This window comes from Panthera uncia, chromosome D1 (genome assembly GCF_023721935.1).
Source record: "Panthera uncia isolate 11264 chromosome D1, Puncia_PCG_1.0, whole genome shotgun sequence".
NCBI lineage: Eukaryota > Metazoa > Chordata > Mammalia > Carnivora > Felidae > Panthera > Panthera uncia.
The window spans coordinates 39,124,292-39,146,432 of record NC_064808.1 but is presented as its reverse complement, the minus strand read 5'-3'; the positions used below and the strand labels follow the sequence as shown (position 1 = coordinate 39,146,432).

Below are 22,141 nucleotides of genomic sequence, written 5' to 3'. Positions count from 1 at the left end.
AGAACAACTTTATTGTCATCACTTCTCCAGGATCTTTCACTAAAGTTTCCTTCCTGAAAGCTAGTGAAGAGAAAGAATTATGCTTTTTTTTTTTTCAGTGTGTCAAATGTAAAAGGAAAAGAATGAACTATGTAGTCTTAACAAGTACTATAATATGATTTGCTTTTTATACAGGCTTTAAAAAAAATAGACAAGCTACAATTTACACATCATAAAATTTACATTAAAAAAAATTTTTTTTAATGTTTATTTCTGAGAGCCAGAGCATGAGTGGGGGAGGGACAGAGAGAGCGGGAGACGCAGAATCCGAAGCAGGCTCCAGGGTCTGAGCTGTCAGCACAGAGCCTGACGCGGGGCTCTAACTCATGAACTATGAGATTGTGACCTGAGCCAAAGTCGGACACACAACTGACTGAGGCACCCAGGCGCCCCTAAAATTCACCATTTGAAAGGGTGCAGGGGTGCCTGGGTGGTTCAGTCCGTTAAGCGTCCGACTTTGGCTCAGGTTATGATCTTAAGAGCCCTACATCAGGCTCTATGCTGACAGCCTGGAGCCTGCTTCGGATTCTGTGTTTCCCTCTCTCTGTGCTCCTCCCCCGCTTGTGCTCTGTCTCTCTCTCTCTCTCTCTCTCTCTCTCTCTCTTTCAAAAGTAAATAAACATTATAAAAAAAATTTTTTTTAAAGAGCGTATAATTCTGTGAATTCACATAGTTGTACAACTTCCACCACTACCTAATCTTAGAACTTTTTAATTACTACAAAAACAAACCTGTACTTACGCCTATAGCCTCTTTTAACTTTGGGGCAACTTTAGTCTAAAAAAATTTATTTACATTTATTAATTTCATATCTGATAGACGAAATTAGTCAATGCCAACATGACTGAAAAGTCATGCTTAAAGATATATTAACCTAATCTTCCATGAATTTTTAGATTTAATCTTCTAAAGCTTCCTCCCTTTAAAGCACCTCCCTTCTAAAGCACTCCCTTGTGCCACAGGCACAAAAAGTGTTTCAGGATTACCTTGTATCTTCCTGTTCCAGGCAAGGAATGGGCCCATTCTGCAAAGTCTTGATTCTTTTAAATGTAATATGATCTCAGGGTGCCTGGGTGACTCGGTTGAGAATCCAACTACGACTCCGTCATGACCTCACAGTTTGTGGGTTCAAGCCCTGCGTTGGGCTCTGTGCTGATAGCTCAGAGCCTGGAGCCTGCTTCAGATTCTCTGTCTCCCTCATCTCTGCCCCTCCCCAGCTCATTCTCTCTCTCTCTCAAAAATAAATAGACTTAAAATTTAAATGTAATATCTCATTTTAGTCTTAATAACCTTGGGGAAGTGGATTAAATATGTCTTAGCTCCATTTACAGAAGATACCAGTTAGTGGGGAAGCAAATGGGATGTTCAGAACATAGTCTTCCTTCCTTCCTTCCTTCCTTCCTTATTATACATATATAATAATGTATATTATGTATACATAAATAATGTTCATATATATGTATATAGACAGAAAAATGCACATATATTTTTCACTGAAGCCCATGTTGCCAAAGTATCAGGACTTCAAAGCCATGCTCTTTCAGAATTCTTTACTGCATTTATACTAGGGCAGATGTTGGAATGTACAGATCTTGCCCCTCCTGTATTTTCATTGCCACACAATCAAGCTGTACAATCAAGCAAAATGGCTAAGTTAGTTTGGACTGTAGCCACCCAGAGAGCCCACTCAGGCAGGGGACCTCAAGGGCCAGCCCTGCACTTTGGGTAGGTATGAATGAAGAGCCTTTTTCTTCATCTAGATCAGGAGTTTGGTCACTACCTCCTTCTGCCACCAGATGATCATCCACACCAGCAGTGTCCCCCTCTTAACCTCCTGGTAAATGAGGTGCAAGCGTGGGGAGTTGCTGTGCAAGGAAGCATACAAGCAAGTGATAGTACAGGACCAACAGTGGCTACTGTTCCTGTCTACTACAGGGAACCTGTTTCTTGGAGCTGGTAGTTTGTGAAAAGTGCCATGAGAGAAACAGGAGAGATGTGAGGAGGTGGTCCTTGGTCACACATTGGTCAAGGAAAGCTAGAGGAAGTGCCATTTATGTTCCAAACCGAAAACGAGAAATCAACTTCGAGAAGGGCTAGGTAAGCACTTTTTTCTTTTTTTTAACTTTTTCTTAATGTTTATTTTTGAGAGAGAGAGAGCATGCAAGCAGGGGAGGGGCAGAGAGAGAGAGAGGGACACAGAATCTGAAGCAGGCTCCAGGCTCTGAGCTGTCAGCACACAGCCCGATTTGGGGCTCGAACTCACGAACCGTGAGATCCTGACCTGAGCTGAAGTCGGACGCTTAACCAACGGGGCCACCCAGGCGCCCCAACAACTTTCTAAATATAGGGAACAGCAAAAAGTCCTGAGCCAAGAAAAAGCAGTCCAAAAGCTGGTGGGGAGTGAGGAGAGAATGTCTTGAGATGAAGTTGGAGAGCTAGGAGGCCAAATCTTTTTTTTTTTTTTTTTTTTTTTTTTTTAGGAGGCAAATCTTGAATGTCTTTTAGGTTATGGTAAAAATTGGTTATTTTAAATGTAATGGAAAGCCATGGAAGAGTTTTAAGCAGGGCGATTGATTGCATGGTCTGAAGTACATTAAAAACAAACCATAGGCTTTGAAACAGAAAATGGAAAAGGATTTCAAATGCAAATACTCAACAGAAGATGACCAAGGAGGTTGGTTCCCCTTCTGTGAGTTATAAATTCATGGTATAAATTAAGAACACCCTTAGAAAATTACACATGGCTTTTCCTTTCCATTACTACTTTATGTATGTATGTATACATGTATTACTTATTCTGAGAGACAGAGAGAGAGAGAGAGAGAGAGAGAGAGAGAGAGAGAGAGAATTAGAGAATCCAAGCAGGCTCGTGGAGCCTGACTTGTGGCTCAAACCCACCAACAGTGAGATCATGACCTGAGCTGAAATCAAGAGTCAGATGCTCCACTGATTTAACCACCCAGGTGCCCCTCATTATTACTTTAATTCAAACTTTATTTCAGCCCTCTGTCCTGAAGTTTCGGAGCTCAATAATAATGTTTGAATTCCTGCAAATAAATGTATGCACAAGGGCGTGATAAAGCACATCAAAAAATACTCGTCAAATTCAGGTTGGTCATTCCCAAGCCCAGCCTTAAATTCTTAGTCTTTGGGGGTTCAGGTCCTTTCAGCATGCCCTCTCAGAAAGAGGCAAGTTATCTGGAAGCAGTTTGGAAGCTATGTCATCAGGACGCGGTCTTAAGATGGCACCAACGTAAGAAAATGAGGTGCTCCCAAGAGGGCTTTTTCCCAGTGGGGCCTGAAGTCTCCAAAAACTCGACATTAAACTCAGTCCCAGGCCTAGGCTGGCTGAGGGCAATGTAACCATACCCCAATATCCCTCCCTTTCACACTCTTAAAGAACGCCTAGAATTCTTCACAGGGAAGAGGGCTCAACCCCAGGCACCTGGAAGAGCCCCCTCCCTCTCCCCACAGGCGGGGAGGATAGTCAGCAGCCTGCCTAGGTGCCTGCCCCTGGGCCAGCGGGGGGCGGAGCTTGCGTGCTGACGAAAGGGAATCGTGCGTGGGGGCGTTCGTGCGTGCGTTGGCCTTCCAGAGAGTAACCGTTACAGGGCTCCGCGCTTCAGCTGTCCTTGATGCTTTTCTTCTGATGTTACTTTTTTTTTGTTTTTTTTAAATCTTCCTTAAAGGCGGTGTGTTGTGCTTTCTGGCTAAGTTGTGCCAGGCAAAGCATTTGTGAGTGTCTAGTACTGGGGTGAAAATGGTGGCTCGAGGGCAAGGGGAAATAAAAGCTTATTGGTTCCCCAACCCCTACTACTGATAGGTAGACTGGTCCTTGCTTTACCTCTCCACACCCCTTGACCCCCCACCCTTGGTTCCAACTTTCTGTGAACCCAAAAGGTAGATCCTTAGGTCTTCAGTGTAGTTATGACAGTGATCAATTTAGGGAGTTTGATTCCACTGAAATTTCATTATCCCTATCAGGTTCTCAACATGTCAACTGTCAAGGAGAAGCTTATTGAGAATCTAATTGGGGAAGAGAAGATCTCCCAGAGTAAGATCACCATTGTCGGAACTGGTGCTGTAGGCATGGCCTGTGCTATTTGTATCTTATTGAAGGTAAGTAAGAAGTCTTGTAGGTGTTGATGAGTTCAGGGTTGTAGGGCTAATCTTTTGATAGCAAATATATATTCACTTATCTGATTTTGACATAATTTAAGAAACATTTATCTGGAGTTTACCATGTGATAAAGTACATGGTCTAGCCAGGCATTGCTAGACCACTTACATTTATTCATAGGAGAAACATTGATTGCATTATTTCGTTAATATTCTGTTTAAATGATTCCATACCTTGCCTTCCTGGAAGAGTAATGGGTGAAAATCGTATTTCCCAGAAGCTTATATTTAAAAAAGTTTTTTAAAATTGTAAGTATTACATGCTCATTATCCAAGTACCAATTTGATAAAATAACAATGGAAGTCCTTTAATTTTCCTTTCTGTTTACACAGCATCTTTTCATGTGGCTGTTGGCAATTTGTATATCTTCTTTGGAGAAGTATTCAAATTCTTTGCCCATTTTAAATCAGGGTATTTGTTGTTGACTTGTAGGAGTTCTTTTTCTATTCTAGGTATTAATCTCTTATCAATTATATTATTTTCCAGTGTTTTTTTTCCATTCCATGGTTTTTTCACTCTGTTGATAGTGTTCTTTGATGCACATTTTTAAATTTTAATGTGGTTCAATTGATCTATTTTTACTTTTGTTGCAGGAGCTCTTGGTGTCATATCCAAAAATCATTGCCAAATCCAATGTTATGAATCTTTTCACTTCTGTTTTCTCCTCAGAGTTTTACAGTTTTAGGTCTTACATTTATATCTTTGATCCATTTTAATTATGTATATGGTGTAAGGTATAGGTCCAACTTCATACTTTTGCATGTAAATATCCAATTATTCCAGTATGATTTATTGAAAAGACTCTCCTTTCTCACAATGAATGGTTTTTGGCATTCCTGTCAAAAATCATTTGACCATATATGTGAGAGTTTATTTCTTTTTTTTAAAGTTTATTTATTTTGAGAGAGAGAGAGAGCATGCATGCCAGCAGGGGAGGGGCAGAGAAAGAGAGAATCCCAAGCAGGCTCTGTGCTGTCAGTGCAGATCCCAAAGTGGGGCGTGATCTCAAAAACCATGAGATCATGACCTGAGCAAGATCAAGAGTTGGGCATTTAACCAACTGAGCCACCCAAGCACCCCTGTGAGAGTTTATTTCTGGGTTCTCTATTCCATTGGTCTATATTTCTTTATGCCAATGCCACACTATTTTGATGACTATAGCTTTGCAATAGGGTTTGAAGCATGAGACCTCCAGATTTATTCTTTTTCAAGATTGTTTTAGTCATTTAGAGCCCTTTAAGATTTTATATTAATTTTAGCATGGAGTTTTTTTCTATTTCTTTTAAAAATGCCATTGGGATTTCATAGGGGTTTGCACTAAATGTGTAGATTACTTTGGGTATGTTGACATCTTAACAATATTAGGTCTTCCAACCCGTGATCATGCAATGTCTTTCCATTTATTTGTGTCTTCTTTAATTTGTTTCAGCGACATTTTGTAGTTTTCAGTGTACAAGTCTTTTGTTTCTCTAAATGTTTTAAAGATATTATTTCATCTTTATAACAACCTTGGGAGGTATGTACTGTTATCTCCATTTATAAACAAAAATACTGAAACATAGATATTAAGTAACTTGCCCATGGCCAAGTGGCTAGTAGGTGAAGGAGTTAGAATTCAAACCTTGGCAATCTGGACACAGATCCTGTGTTCTTAAAAGCTTTATGATATTATATAGACTTTTTTTTAAAACTGGCAGAGCGAGATGACAAAAAGCCAAGCCAGTTAAATTCCAGAACCCCAAGAAAGGCTTAGGAATCGGAAGTACCAGTTGTCTCACAAGGTGGAGGTGAGGGATGGGAAAAACATGGGAGAATTGGTTAAAAGTTTATATGATGAGAAGGAAAACCACCAGATTCTCTTCTGCACCTTTATCAACCAAGTAACTGCCTCTCACATCCCAGCAGGCAAGGGAGAGGAGTACATTCTTTGGAGTAATTGAATCAGGCATGTTCTACACTTAAGACATCAAGGACAGTAAAGACAGGCATCTTATACAAAGCAGTAGGATCAGGTAAAAATCTGTATATTGGACAGTGAGGCAAGAATCCCCCTTACTTCTACTGGGCTGCTGGAAAGAAGAATGTCAACAATGGAATACAGAAAAGAGATGAAATTAGAGGAAATTAGAGGACCGATCAGGAAGTCCAGTCACTCATGGACGTTTCTAGGAAGTGAAAAGAAAGAGAGGGAAGAAAATTATTCAAGAGATAAAATTATAAAACTGAAAGGTGTGAGTTTGCAGATATAAAGAATTTATTGAATGGGGTGCCTGGCTGTTTCAGTCAGTGGAGTACGCAACTTCTTATCTTGGAGTTGTAAGTTAGAGCCCCATGTTGGGTGTGGAGATTATTTAAAAATAGAATCTTAAAAAAAAAGAATTATTAAGTGCTTAGTACAATGAATCATATAAAGCCTCCTCCAAGGCATCATGGAATTTCAGAACTACAATTGTGAGAGAAGGTCCGTTGTTGGAGCCCATTTATTTCCTACTAGAATCCACAGTACACTGGAAATACCCAGGTCACATTGATGCACATTGTGGGATAAATGGAAAGTGATGAAGGATATTAAAAAATATATATTTACATAGTTTATTGACTTCAAGGGACATATGGGCTGTAATGAGTACCATGACACCTGCATATATCATTGAAATGTGAACCTTATTTATTTATTTTTAATTAAAAAAAATTTTTTTTTCAATATTTATTTTTGAGAGACAGAGCATGAGTGGTGGAGGGGCAGAGAGAGAGGGAGACACAGAATCCGAAGCAGGCTCTAGGCTCTGAGCTGTCAGCACAGAGCTCGATGTGGGGCTCGAACCCAGGAACCTCGAGATCATGACCTGAGGTGAAGTTGGATGCTTAACCGACTGAGCCACCCAGGCACCCCTATTGAAAGGTGGACTTTAAAGCATAGCAGTACAGCCTACTTCCTTGTCCTGTACAGAATAAAGTGGCCAAAGCAGTTTTCCTTAGATTGATATATATATTTTTTTATTCTCTTACTTTTACCTTACCATTCTCTTACCTTACTATAGTTATTCTAGAACTCCCTGGAGAAAAGATCCTGGGATGCTCATAACTATTCTTGTTTTTTGTTTTGTTTTTTTTTTTTTTAATGTTTACTTATTTTTGAGAGAGACAGAGTAAGAATGGGGGAGGGGCAGAGAGAGGGAGACAGAATCCAAAGCAGGCTCCAGGCCTTGTCTGAGCTGTCCGAACAGAGCCCTTACAGGGCCCCTGAATCCATGGACTGAGAGATCATAAACTGAGCTGAAACCGGATGCTTTACCGACTGAGCCACCCAGGCGCCCCCAAATAACTATTCTTAAAAGATTGTAACAGGCTAAACAAACCCAGACTCTCTATTTGGAATTCTGTTTAAGAAATGACTCATAGTTAATTCTTAAAAAACAAAAACTTTTGCGATTATTTGAGATCTGCCTTTGACAGTCCAGACAAATGGAGCTGGGAAGATTTCCTTGAAAAGAGTATTGTCTTGGCTCTCTGCACTAGATCCGGAGCCGGGAGACCACGGCCCGGCCATGTCCCATCAGACCGGCACCCAAGCAAGTGAAGATGTTAAAGATATCTTTGCAAGAGCAAGAAATGGAAAATACAGACTTCTAAAAATATCTGTTGAAAATGAGAAACTTGTGACTGGCTCATATAGTCAGCCTTCAGATTCCTGGGATAAGGATTATGATACCTTTGTTTTACCCCTTTGGCGGACAAACAACCGTGCTATATATTATTCAGGTTGGATTCTCAGAATTATGGATATTCATTCCTTGATCTCCAGATCATTCTCATGTTTGCCAAAAAATGCTGTATGCAGCAACAGCAACTCTGAAAAAGGAGTCTGGAGATGGCTACATTAAAGATCAAGTATTTGGAACAGTAAAGGAAGATGTATCATTACATGGATATAAAACGTACTTGCTCTCACAATCATCTCCTGCCCCATAGACTGCAGCTGAGAAAGAATTATGACAAATTAAAATGAATGAGGTACAAACGGACGTGGGTGTGGACATAAGCATCAAACACTACAAGGAGTAGCATTTCCTATTTCTCAAGCTTTCCAGGCTTTGGAAGAATTAAGTAACAGCTCAACTATGTGCAATTAGAAATAGATATAAAAAATAAAATTATAATTTTGGCCAGTACAACAAATACAGAACTAAAAGATTTGCCAGAGAGGTTTCCCAGGGATTCAGCACGTTACCATTTCTTTCTGTATAAACATTCCCATGAAAGAGACTGTTTGGAGTCCCTAGTTTTTATTTACCCAATGGCTGAATACACATGCAGTATAAGAGAATGGATGCTGTATTCTAGCCGCAAGAGTCCTCTGCTAGAAATTGTAGAAAGACAATTACAAATGGATGTCATTAGAGAGATCGAGATAGACGATGGGGATGAGTTGACAGCAGGCTTCCTTTATGAAGAAGTACACCCAAAGCAGCATGCACATAAGCAGTTTTGCAAAACCCAAAGGTCCTGCAGGAAAAAGGAATTCGAAGACTTATTAGGGGGCCAGCTGAAAGTGAAGCCACTGCTGATTAAAATCATTATGTTAAGCATTGCAGTACTAGTTTTTCTTTAAGTCCAGTTTTTAGTACAGGAGAACTGAAGTCACTCCATGTTGACACATAGTAGGGAAAAAATGTACTTTTTGAAAAATAACGCTTTTCACTTCTGTGTATTTTTAAAATTAAGGCTATAGAAGACTCATGATTTCTATTTTTGAGTTAAAGGTAGAAGAGGGTTCGACATAGTGATGTTTACTTTTGTCACACTGTTTTCACAGATTAATAATGATTCCATACTTTCACATAACTCTTAAAATTTTATACACTTGGGCCAAGTCCAGAAAGTCTAATGTCTCAAAGTAAGATACCCTCCTTACTGCTCTGTAGTGAGACATCAAATTTTTTCTTTAAGGAAGAAAGACCTTAAAATATTCATACTACTTATGAATATGTTAAGGACCACGTTAGATTATTTTCTAAACTGAGAATTTAGTGTGCCTGGGTAAAGGTGGAAAGTTGCTGACTCTGAGAAGCAATGCTTAACTCAGCCTGTGGGGTCATGTCTGCAACTTGTAGAAACAGTGTTTCATGGCAGCAGTCTTTTCCATTTGACTTTTTTGGTTTTTAAAGTGGCATTAAAATTTCAGATCAGTTCACTCTGAAACCTTAAAGGTACCAGATATTTTCTATGCTGCAGGATTTCTGATGACGTTGAAAGACATATTTGAACAGCTTTAATAAATTCTCTCTCTAATGCTTTGCAAAATTTCCTTTTCAAAAGTAAGTCATTTCCTTATAAGTAGTGTGAGGCCAAATATTTATGTTCAGATTGAATATTAAGTTAATATCCTTAAACAAAACTAAAGTCAACAATGTTGAAAGAGTTTTAAACATCAAGATTGATTTTTCTCCAGAACCACATATTTATAAGCAAATTGTGTTCTTTATTACTTTTAAGCATACTCAGATTTAATAAAATTGTTGGAAAGTCTTAGTACTTAACAGCCTAACACAAATTAAACACTTAAGAATCTTATTTCAATTTATATCTTACTTCAAAACACATTTAACTTTTTAAAGCTTTGCATTTCAGCTACAACCTACAGAAATTTAGAAATTTTGAGCCTCTTTTTTTTTTTTTTTTTTTTTTTTTGATACTTGAAACAGAAGGAGTTAGAATACTACGCCATGTTAAATCTGATAAACCTGCTGCAAGAGCCGTAATTTGGAGGAGTTTTTAGGACAGAGACAGAGCATGAACGGGGGAGGGGCAGAGAGAGAGGGAGACACAGAATCGGAAGCAGGCTCCAGGCTCTGAGCCATCAGCCCAGAGCTCGTGGCGGGGCTGGAACTCACGAACCGCGAGATCGTGACCTGAGCCGAAGTCGGATGCTCAACCGACTGAGCCACCCAGGCGCCCCTGGAGGAGTTTTTAAAAATGAACTATGGGCGGGGGTGGGGGGGGGCACCTGGGTGGCTCGGTCGGTTAATCATCCGACTTCGGCTCAGGTCATGATCTCACAGTCTGTGAGTTCGAGTCCCGCGTCGGGCTCTGTGCTGACCGCTCAGAGCCTGGAGCCTGTTTCCGATTCTGTGTCTCCCTGTCTCTCTGCCCCTCCCCTGTTCATGCTCTGTCTCTCTCTGTCTCAAAAATAAATAAACGTTAAAATTAAAAAAAAAAAAGAAGCATATTAAAAAAATAAAAAATAAAAAAAATAAAAATGAACTATGGGGATCCAGGATTTAGAATTTCTTCATCTAAACTTTATGCTGCATAAAACATATTAGAAATGGACATTTCATAGTATAAATATGAAACACCTTTTTATGCCTTATGTAAGGTACTATATGCACCTTTCAAAAATTCCATGTGTGTTCAAGTAAAGCATATTAGAATAATTATAGGTTGACAGGACTTTTTTCTAGAGTTAAGAGTATTTGTGTGGGGTTTTGTTTGTTTACAGATAATCAGACTATAATATTTAAACATGCAAAATAACTGTCAGTAATGTTGCACTTGTTTTCTAAAGATAAACTTTAACTTGTTTCATGGGTGCCCACATAGACACATACATACACAAATTACTGCATTGAGAATCCTAGAGCTGTGTTTCAGAACATAGCTGAAGCTGTATTTTCAATCAGAAAGAATGTTAAACCTGTCATGAAGGTATAAAATAATTTGGTAGTGAATATCTTTTTGTACCATTCATGTGCAATTGTAGTCTAGATTTTACACTACATGAAAGCATTTCAGAATATAGATGTGATTATATAGTCTTTAATTATTATTAAACCAAGATTTCTGGAAATCAGTGATACATTTGTTATAGAGTATAACTCAGTGTTTACAGTATGTTTTAGGTGACATCATAACAACCAAAGGTGAATAAGATATTCCCAGTAAATTTATATAGCAGTAAAGAATTACATGCCTTCTATAGACATTTTATAAGTGCATTTTATATTGCAATACAATTTTTTTCTCTTTAAAAAAAAGGAAAAGAGAATTGTCTGGTAACTTGTTAAGAAAAGAAATAATTCAAGTTGGAAATATAATTTAAAAGCAGACTGTGTTGGTTATTAAATTATTGTCACTCAGCTCCAAATCCAACTTTCTTTACTCTGTGTTGCTGGTGCTGGATCTCTGTGTAATCTTTTTCTCCTTTACCAGTCGGCATCTTGTTAGGTTCTGCCAATAGGGGGCACTAGAGAGAAGTTGGAAGGTAGGAGTGGAGACATGACCACCTTCTTCCTGTTTGCTTGTTGTGTTGGTCACAGTAGTCCCCTTTGCCTCAGTGGTAGCAGTTGGTTCTAGATTCTAGTTTCTTTTGGACTGCCCAGCCTCATTTTGCTCTTTCAGTGGTATCAATAGCAGCCAGGTTTTGCCTCTTCCAGAGGTCGGAGCCTGGCTCCATGAAGTGCCTCCTTTTAGTCTCTCTCTTTTTTCCCTCAGTCTTAGGGCTAGTGGCTTCAAACTGTGAGTGCTAGCTCTGGGTTACCTCAGATGTTCCCTTTTTGTCTTTTCAGCCCTCCAGCAGCTGTCTAACCAATTCCCTGTATTAAATACTTTCTGTTGAAATGCTTGGAGTGGGTTCTGTTTTCCTGTTCAGACCCAAACATATACATGGACTAATGTAAAAACTGGATCCATGAACATGATCTCGTTTTCTTATCAGTTAGCTTAGAAGTGATATTTGATGGCACAAAAACAGACACATAGACCAATGGAATAGAATAGAAACCCCAGAAATAGACCCACCAACGTATGGCCAACTCATCTTTGACAAAGCAGGAAAGAACATCCAATGGAAAAAAGACAGTCTCTTTAACAAATGGTGCTGGGAGAACTGGACAGCAACATGCAGAAGGTTGAAACTAGACCACTTTCTCACACCATTCACAAAAATAAACTCAAAATGGATAAAGGACCTGAATGTGAGACAGGAAACCATCAAAACCTTAGAGGAGAAAGCAGGAAAAGACCTCTCTGACCTTAGCTGTAGCAATCTCTTACTCGACACATCCCCAAAGGCAAGGGAATTAAAAGCAAAGATAAACTACTGGGACCTTATGAAGATAAAAAGCTTCTGCACAGCAAAGGAAACAACCAACAAAACTAAAAGGCAACCAACGGAATGGGAAAAGATATTTGCAAATGACATATCGGACAAAGGGCTAGTATCCAAAATCTATAAAGAGCTCACCAAACTCCACACCCGAAAAACAAATAACCCAGTGAAGAAATGGGCAGAAAACATGAATAGACACTTCTCTAAAGAAGACATCCGGATGGCCAACAGGCACATGAAAAGATGTTCAACGTCGCTCCTTATCAGGGAAATACAAATCAAAACCACACTCAGATATCACATCACGCCAGTCAGAGTGGCCAAAATGAAGAAATCAGGAGACTATAGATGCTGGAGAGGATGTGGAGAAACAGGAACCCTCTTGCACTGTTGGTGGGAATGCAAATTGGTGCAGCCGCTCTGGAAAGCAGTGTGGAGGTTCCTCAGAAAATTAAAAATAGACCTACCCTATGACCCAGCAATAGCACTGCTAGGAATTTATCCAAGGGATACAGGAGTACTGATGCATAGGAGCACTTGTACCCCAATGTTTATAGCAGCACTCTCAACAATAGCCAAATTATGGAAAGAGCCTAAATGTCCATCAACTGATGAATGGATAAAGAAATTGTGGGTTATATACACAATGGAATACTATGTGGCAATGAGAAAAAATGAAATATGGCCTTTTGTAGCAACGTGGATGGAACTGGAGAGTGTGATGCTAAGTGAAATAAGCCATACAGAGAAAGACAGATACCATATGGTTTCACTCTTATGTGGATCCTGAGAAACGTAACAGAAACCCATGGGGGAGGGGAAGGAAAAAAAAAAAAAAAGAGGTTAGAGTGGGAGAGAGCCAAAGCGTAAGAGACTCTTAAAAACTGAGAACAAACTGAGGGTTGATGGGGGGTGGGAGGGAGGGGAGGGTGGGTGATGGGTATTGAGGAGGGCACCTTTTGGGATGAGCACTGGGTGTTGTATGGAAACCAATTTGACAATAAATTTCATAAAAAAAAAAAAGTGATATTTGATCCTTCTGGGTGAAACTCCTTATCCTCTTCATATTTTATATATATATATATGTGTATATATATATATATACATATACATATATATGTATATATATATATATGTATACACACACACACACACACATCTCACATAATTTAATATGTTTTAGAATCTACAGTTTTCCAGAAAGGTCAGATGGACAGTAGTAAATAGGGACTTTGATCCCTTTCCCTTACTGCTCATCTTTGGAATCTAGCCACTGGAATCTGAGGAGGGAAATTTCCTTCTATATAGTTCCATATTCTGTTTCACTTGGTAAAACTGAATTCAAATTAGAGTAAGCAAAAGGGAGACTGTACAGATCTTCCTGGATTTATGATGAGGTTACATTCCAATAGACTCATCATAAGTTGAAAACATCCTAAGTTGAAAATGTATTTAATATACCTATTCCACCTATCATAGCTTAGCCTAGCCTACCTTTTAAACATGCTCAGAACAATTATATTAGCTTACAGTTGGGTAAAACCATGAAACACAAAGACTATTTTATACTAAAGTGTTGAATATCTCACAAAATTTATTGAATATGGGACTGAAAGCAAAAACCAGAATGGTGTAAGTGTATTCATTGTTTACCTCTGTGATTGCATGGCTGACTGGGAGCTATGGTCTGGTTATATTCCTGTCTACCCCTAGGTTGGAGGTCTGACATTAAATGTGCTGTTCTGAACCACATAAAAATGTGGGTTCCCACAGGGGAGCACCTTTCTATTTTGGCCATAAGGATGCATACTAAAAAAAACTTCAGCCAATTTAAAAATTGGGCATAAGGGTTAAATATAATAAAGTCCTTTGAAAAAATTTAATAACTTTTCATTGTTTTAAAACTATTATCTGGAGTAGAAAAAACACACTTCTAAAAAACTTAACAATTATATGAAGGCAAAGCAATTAGTAATTTTTGCTACATTCTATCACTTACTTTGACTTCTTGTCACTCTATGCACATCCACAAACTATCATTTTTATATCATTTTTATACTAAAATATAACTATTTTGATTATGAAGTAACCACACAGAAATTTTCCTCAAATTTCTAAAACTGAAATAGGAACATTCTTCCGATCACGTTATTCAAAACTTTGATGTATTTTAGGATTTGGCCGATGAACTTGCCCTTGTTGATGTTGCAGTGGACAAATTGAAGGGAGAAACAATGGATCTTCAGCATGGCAGTCTTTTCTTTAATACTCCAAAGATTACCTCTGGAAAAGGTTAGTTTTAATTAAAAAATTTTTTTTAAATGTTTATTTTTTAAGAGACAGAGAGACAGAGTGTGAGTGGGGAAGGGGCAGAGAGAGGGAGGAAGATACAGAATCCAAAGCAGGCTCTAGGCTCTGAGCTGTCAGCACAGAGCCTGATGTGGGGCTTGAACCCACCAGCAGTGAGATCATGACCTGAGCCAACATCAGACGCTTAACCGACTGAGCCACCCAGGTGCCCTGGTTAGTTTTAATTTTATAGCGTTCTTTTCAGAGCTTTAAAAAAGAGTAATGAATTTTACCATATTGATATTCATAAATATAAAATTAAAAGTAGCACCACTATCATTAGGACATACAGTTTAAAAGGTTAATTTTTGCTTGAAGGGTTAATTAAAAAAAAGAACATTCCATTCAAATTTGAGAAAACTTGGAAAATATAAAGTATTTATAATGTATAAGAAAAAGTAAATGTAAAAAAAAATCAAAATCTCTCCTGTTAATGGTTTTGTTTGTTTCTTTTTCCTATTCATTTGTGTCATATTAGATAAATGCTTTTTATTTTTTATTTTTAAAAAATGTTTATTTACTTTTGAGACAGTACCAGTTTGGGAGGAGCAGAGAGAGGGGGAGAGAGGATCTGAAGTAGGCTCTGCATTGAGAGCAGGGAGCCCAATGTGGGGCTTGAACTCATGAACCATGAGATCATGACCTGAGCCAAAGTTGGATGCTCAACCAACTGAGCCACCCAGGTGCCCCTGGATAAATGCTTTTTAAACTTGTCATTCCATCTTCTACATTTTCCCAAGGTTGTGTCTTGAATACTTTTTGTAATATTGTTGATATACATATCTATACTCTTTAACCTGGTTTCCTTTTTGTGTTTATAGAGGACCAGTTTTCAAGGTATAGTGTGAGGCCATACTACAGGAAATGGGGAGCTTGGCCCCATTAGCATTAGCATCATCTGTTGACCAAATAAGAAGCCTTAGAGAATTAGGAAAAATAATTATCATACACTAAAGTGCATAATGCACTCTTTGGTGATCTGATTCAATAGATATACTTTCTACTAAAGCCCTCTTGCCTAACATGATTGGAACTGAGGGTGGTTACTTAATTTAAAAATGTGTGTTAGGAGCCATCACTGGAGGTATCACAGTTCCAGATTTCAAGCTATATTACAAAGTGGTAGTAATTAAAACAGTGTGGTACCAGCATAAACATAGGTACACAGATCAATGGAGTAGACAGAAAACCCAGAAATAAACCCAAAATTATGTGGCCAATTAACCTGTAACAAAGGAAGAATGAATATCCAATGGAAAAAAGACAGTCTCTTCAACAAATGGTGTTGGGAAAAGTGGACAGCAACATGCAAAAGAATGAAACTGGACCACTTTCTAACACCATACACAAAAATAAACTCAAAATGGATTAAAGACCTAAATGTGAAACAGGAAGCCATTAAAATCCTAGAGGAGAACACAGGCAGTAACCTCTTTGACAGCAGTTGCAGCAACTTCTAACTAGCTATATCTTCTGAGACAGGGGAACAAAAATAAGCTGTTGGGACTTTATCAACATAAAAAGCTTGCAGGAGCACTGGCTGGCTCAGTTGGTAGAGAATGTGACTCTTGATCTCAGGATTGTGAGTTTGAGGCCCATGCTGGGTGTGGAGATGACTTCAAAATCTGAATAAATAAATAAATAAAGTAAGCTTCTGCAAAGGAAGGATCGACAAAACTAAAAGACAACCTACAGAATGGGAGGAAAGCAAATTGACAAAGGAAACAATCGACAAAACTAAAAGACAACCTACAGAATGGGAGAAGATATTTGCAAATGACATATTTGATAAAGGGTTAGTATCCAAAATATATAAAGAACTTATACAACTCAACACTGAAAAAACAATCCAAAAATAGGCAGAAGACATGAATAGACATTTTTCTGAAGAAAGCATACAGATGGCCAACAGACGCATGAAAATATGCTCAACATCACTGATCATTAGAGAAATACGAATTGAAATGAGATATCAGCTTATACCTGTCAGAGTGGCTAAAATCAACAACACAAGAAATAATGGGTGTTGGCGAGGATGTGGAGTAAGGGCAACCCTCTTACACTGTTGCTGGGAAGGCAAACTGGTGCAGCCACTCTAGAAAAAAGTATGGAGTTTCTTCAAAAAGTTAAAAATAGGACTACCCTACTTTCCAGCAATTGCACTACTGGGTATTTACCCAGAGGATATAAAAATATTAATTCAAAGGGATACATGCACCCTGATGTTTATGGCAGAATTATCAACAATAACCAAATTATGGAAAGAACCCAAATAGCCATCAACTGATGAATGGATAAAGAAGATATAGTATATATATACAAGGTAATATTACTCACCCATAAAAAAATATGCAATCTTGCCATTTGCAATGACATGGATGGAGCTAGTGAGTATTATACTAAGCAAAGTAAGTCAGTCAGAAAAAGACAAACATCATAGACATTTTATGTTGACCTAAAACATGGAAATATACTTAGAAGTTCATTTGTTAGTTTTCTGATTTGAGTATAGTTCAGCTAATTGAATTTTGCAGTATCTTTTTAAAAGCACACCAATAGTGATCATTTCAATTTCATTAAAGTACTACAATTAACTTGAAGACATTTATGAAACAGTCACAAAACTCTAAATTTTTATTGTTTTCCTTCATTTTTATTTCTCTCACCTAAAAGGACAATTTTTAAACAACTTGATTTTAATATGTCTTTCCAAGGCATTCAACTTAATTTTATTTTTTCTTTTTTACAGTTTTTAAATCTTTTTAATGTTTATTTTTTGAGACAGAGACAGAGAGAGAGAGAGACAGACAATGAGTGGGGCAGAGAGAGAGGGAGACCCAGAATCTGAAGCAGGCTCCAGGCTCTGAGCTGTCAGCACAGAACCTGACATGGGGCTTGAACTCATAAACTGTGAGATCATGACCTGAGCTGAAGTCAGAGACTTAACCAACTGAGCTACACAGGTGCCCCCCCCCTTTTTTTTTTTTTTACAACTTTTTAAATATTTATTTTTGAGAGAGAGAGAGAGAGAGACAGAGCATGGGTGGGGGGTGGGGGCAGAGAGAGAAAGGGAGACACAGAATCCGAAGTCGTCTCCAGGCTCTGAGTTGTCCGCACAGAGCCTGACACAGGGATTGAATCCATAAATCATGAGATCATGACCTGAGCCAAAGTCGGACACTTTGTTGAGGAGTCGGGCGCTCCTCAACTTAATTTTCTTAGAAACAATTATTTAGGGGCACCTGAGTGGCTCAGTTGGTTAAGTATCCAACCCTTGATTTCAGCTTAGGTCATGATCTCAGGGTTTATAAGATTGAGTCCTGTGTTGGCTCCACACTGATAATGTGGTGCCTGCTTTAGATTCTCTCTCTGTCTCCCTCTGCCCCTCTCCTGCTTGCACACTCTCTTTCTCTCTCAAAATAAATGAATAAACTTTAAAAAGAAAACAATTATTTTAAAAAATTAATTATGGTACTTGACATATAAAAAGAGTTTATAACAAACATCAATGTATCCAACAGCTAGCAAGAAATAATAAAACATTACCAATTCAGTTGATATGTTCTGTGTTACATCTGTTCATGTCTCAATCCTGAGTATAGTGGTTACCTTTACCATGCATTTCATTCACACTTGTATTTTGGTGACGTACATTGTATTATGTAATTAGCAGATATAATTGGCATAAATACATTTGGATATAAACATGACTAATTCTTGATATGTAACAACTAATGAACAGAAGTACACAGACCTCCCCTATGGAGATGTACTGGTTCAGAGTATTCAGTGTGCCCTGGGTGTCCGTATGTTTTACATCAGTAAATCTACTGAATCAGTTCAGTGGAGTCAGGTTAAAAGAGATCCTGCTGTATTAAAATACTTAAAAAAAATCATTCAGTCTTTATTTTCTACTAATGTGGCAAGATAAATAGCTGGGTCAATATTTTTGCTATAAATAATAAAATTCCTGCATAAAGTATGAAAGAAATAAATTATCAATCCTTTCAATATTTCAATTTTAGTATATGTGCTGCCGAAGCGAGCACTCCTTTCAATATTTCAAGAATTGATAGGCACTGAGTGAAGTCAGGAAACTAGAGAGTTAGGCCAAGCATTGTAGCTAGTTTTCACTAGCTAGCATTAGCCAAACTCTGAACTTTAATTTTGGCTTCCACTGTCTCATAGGATTTAGGAGGCTGGAGACAGAGCTTAATTTAGAGAGTTGCATAGGAGGTAACCCCATAAAGCTGGAACCCCAATGGATACCAGGGGTTAGTCAACTTTTGAAAAAATTATTTATTTATTTTGAGAGAGAGAGAGCAGGGAAAGGGCAGAGAGAGGGGAAGAGAAAGAGAATCCCAAGCTGTCAGCACAGAGCCTGATGTGGGAATCAAACTCATTAATTGTGAGATCACGACCTGAGCCAAAATCAAGAGTCAGAGGCTTAATCAACTGAGCCACCCCGGCACCAGCACCGCTAGTAAACTTTTTTGTGAAGGATCAGATAGTAAATATTTTAGGCTTTGTGGGCTATACAGTCTCTGTGAAAACTTACTCAACTCTGCTATTGTAATTCTAAGGCAGCCATCAACAATGTGTGAGTAGGTGTGGCTATGTTCCAATGAGATTTTTTTTTACTAAAACAGGTGGTCTGCCAGATTTGGCTTGCTGGCCCTCATTTGCCAATCCTTAATATAAGGATGACCTAGAAATAATTCCTTTCTCCCTACCTCTGGGGACTGACAGTAAAATCAAGTGTGTCAGTTGCTTTAGTAAAGGAGGGAAATAGTGGCTAAGAACTTGTAGCCACCAGCTGGCCCTTATCTGAATTCCAAAAAAACCTTAAGCAGTCTTAGGACTTAAGATAGTCTCTGGAAGAAATCCACTTTATTTCAGGCCTCAAAGAACCTCCACAAGTAAAATCCGCCCCCCCCCCACCTGAACATCTTACAGTAGGAATAATTAAATCTACAAAGAAAATACATGAGCAAGAACCAGCAGAGATAACAGAAAAGGCCATCATAGATTTCAGATACTGAAATTATGAAACACAAATTATAAATTAACTATGATTATTCCATTTAAAGAAATAAAGGACAAGCTGGAAAATACCAGTATAAGACAGGAAACTATTAACACCAGATTTTAAAATAGCCAAATATAACTTCTAAATATTAAATAGAGTGAAATAAAAAACTCAATTAGTGGGTTTAATAATAGAGCAGATACATTTGAAGAGAGAAATGATAAGTTTAAGGCAATTACACAGACAACAGCAAGAAGTAGAAAATATGACAGGTTAAGAATCATACAGGATAGAGGGATAAAGTGTCATGTACATTTAATTGGAAAAGTGGGGCAGAGGAAATATTTGAAGAGAGTATGATTGTACAATTTTTTTTAGAGAGAATGTGAGTGGGGGAGGGGCAGAGAGAGAGGGAGAGAGAGAATCCCAAACAGTCTTCATGCTGTCAGTGTGGAGTCCAATGCGGGGCTCAAACTCACAAACTGTGAGATCATGACCTGAGCTGGAATCAAGAGTTGGATGCTTAACCTACTGAGCCACTAAGGCACCCCTGATTTTTGAGAACTAATGAAAAACAACCCATACATTCAAGCCAAATAATCTCAAGAAGGATGAATATAAAATCCTACCTAGATACATTTCTTGTGAAATTAGAGAACACTAAAGGCAAAGAAAAGAAAAAATTGTCACTAGACAAATTACCTACAGAAAAGGGAGAGAGTAATTGATACATCAATAGCACAGTGAAACCAGAATACAATGAAATGTTATCTTTATTTTTTTACGTTTATTTATTTTTGAGAGAGAATGAGATGGGGGAGGGGATGGGCAGAGAGAAAGGGGACAGAAGATCCAAGGCAGGCTCCATCCTGATAGCAGAGAGCCAGATGTGGGCCTCAAACTCACAAACTGTGAGATCAAGACCTGAGCTGAAGTCAGAGGCTTAACCAGCTGAGCCATCCAGTGCCCCTGAAATGGTATCTTTAATGTGCTGAGAGAGAGTAAATGTCAATCCAGAATCCCTACATAGCACAAATATCTTTCAAGGATACGGTTAAAATAAAGATGTTTTCAGACAAAGACTGAGATAGTTGCCGTCAGAACCTTGCTAATAAAAACACAAAAATATATACTTAAGACAAAAGAAAAATGATCTCAGGTCTGAGATGCAAAATATGAAGAGCACAGAAAATGGTAAAAATGAGGACAAATCTAAATAAATGTAAATTGTATAAGACTATAATGTCTTATGGGATTAAAAAATTTTAAATATAGCATATAAATCTGGGGATGAAAGGTAGTAGTGGTGAATGAAGTTGTATTCTAAGTTCCTCAGTCATTAGGGAAGGTGGAAAGGTGATGATTATCTTTGGACTTGGATAAGTCAAGTATGCGTATTGTAACCTTTTATTTATTTAATTGTTTTAATTTAAATTTTTATTTTTTTACATTTATTTCTTTTTTAAATTTTTTTAAATGTGTACTTGTTTTTGAAGGAGAGAGAGACAGAGTGTGAGTGGGGAGGGGCAGAGAGCGAGGGAGACACAGAATCTGAACCAGGTTCCAGGCTCGGAGCTGTCAGTACAGAGCCCGACGTGGGGCTGGAACCCACACACTGTGAGATCATGACCTGAGCCAAAGTCAAACGCTCAACCAACTGAGCCACCCAGGTGCCCCACATATTGTAACTTATGTGACAACCTTTAAAAGAATAGAAATGGTGTAACTTCTAAATTAGTAAAGGGGAAGAAGTAAAATTACAAAAACATACCGGGTGAATAAAAAAGAAGGTAATGGAAAAAAAAAATGTAACAAGGACAACATATAGAACTAAGTGTTTAGTGAGGTTGCTGGACATGAAGCTATTAATAAAGAATCCATTGTGTTTATGTATGTCAAAAACAAGCAAAAGAACTTAAAGCTATTATTTATGTTTTCCTCAAAAATAGGAAGTGCACGTGAATATATCTAACAAAATATTTTTAAGAGCTTTTATGCAGGAAAGAATACAGCCTTATTGGATAATATTAAATACCTAACTAGATAGGCCTTGTACAAAAAAGTCTCCGTATTGTAAGGCATTCATTCTTTTCATATTGATTATGATCATATGCAACTATAGTCAAAACCCTAAAAAATCAGTTGTTGTTATAGATACTAAATTTGTTCTAAGATTCACTTAGAAATTCAAAGGTCCAAGAATAGGCTTTTTTTAAAAAAAATCAAACAGGGCAGCGTGAAGAGGACTTTTTTTTTTAATGTTTATTTTTGAGAGAGAGAGACAGAGCATGAACGGGGGAGGGTCAGAGAGAGAGGGAGACACAGAATCCGAAGCAGGCTCCAGGCTCTGAGCTGTCAGCACAGAGCCCAACGCTGGCCTCAAACCCATAAACTGAGAGATCATGACCTGAACTGAAGTTGGACACTCAACCAA

At 38.1% G+C, this 22,141-nt stretch overlaps 1 protein-coding gene and 1 pseudogene across 2 annotated transcripts in view; both read left to right on the top strand.

Moving 5' to 3' along the window:
- Positions 1-3,541: 3,541 nt before the first annotated feature.
- Positions 3,542-22,141, top strand: part of LOC125913235 (L-lactate dehydrogenase C chain) — a 43,651-nt gene continuing 25,051 nt past the window's right edge. The window contains exons 1-3 of one of the 2 annotated variants that reach the window (XM_049618313.1): positions 3,542-3,774; positions 4,024-4,158; positions 14,504-14,621. In XM_049618313.1, the coding sequence (XP_049474270.1) occupies positions 4,033-4,158; positions 14,504-14,621 (244 nt within the window). In that variant the 5' untranslated portion in view covers positions 3,542-3,774; positions 4,024-4,032. Of the gene's footprint in view, positions 3,940-4,023; positions 4,159-14,503; positions 14,622-22,141 lie in introns of both variants that reach the window. The other variant, XM_049618322.1, reaches the window with a different exon arrangement.
- Positions 6,584-8,905, top strand: LOC125913229 (twinfilin-1-like; annotated as a pseudogene).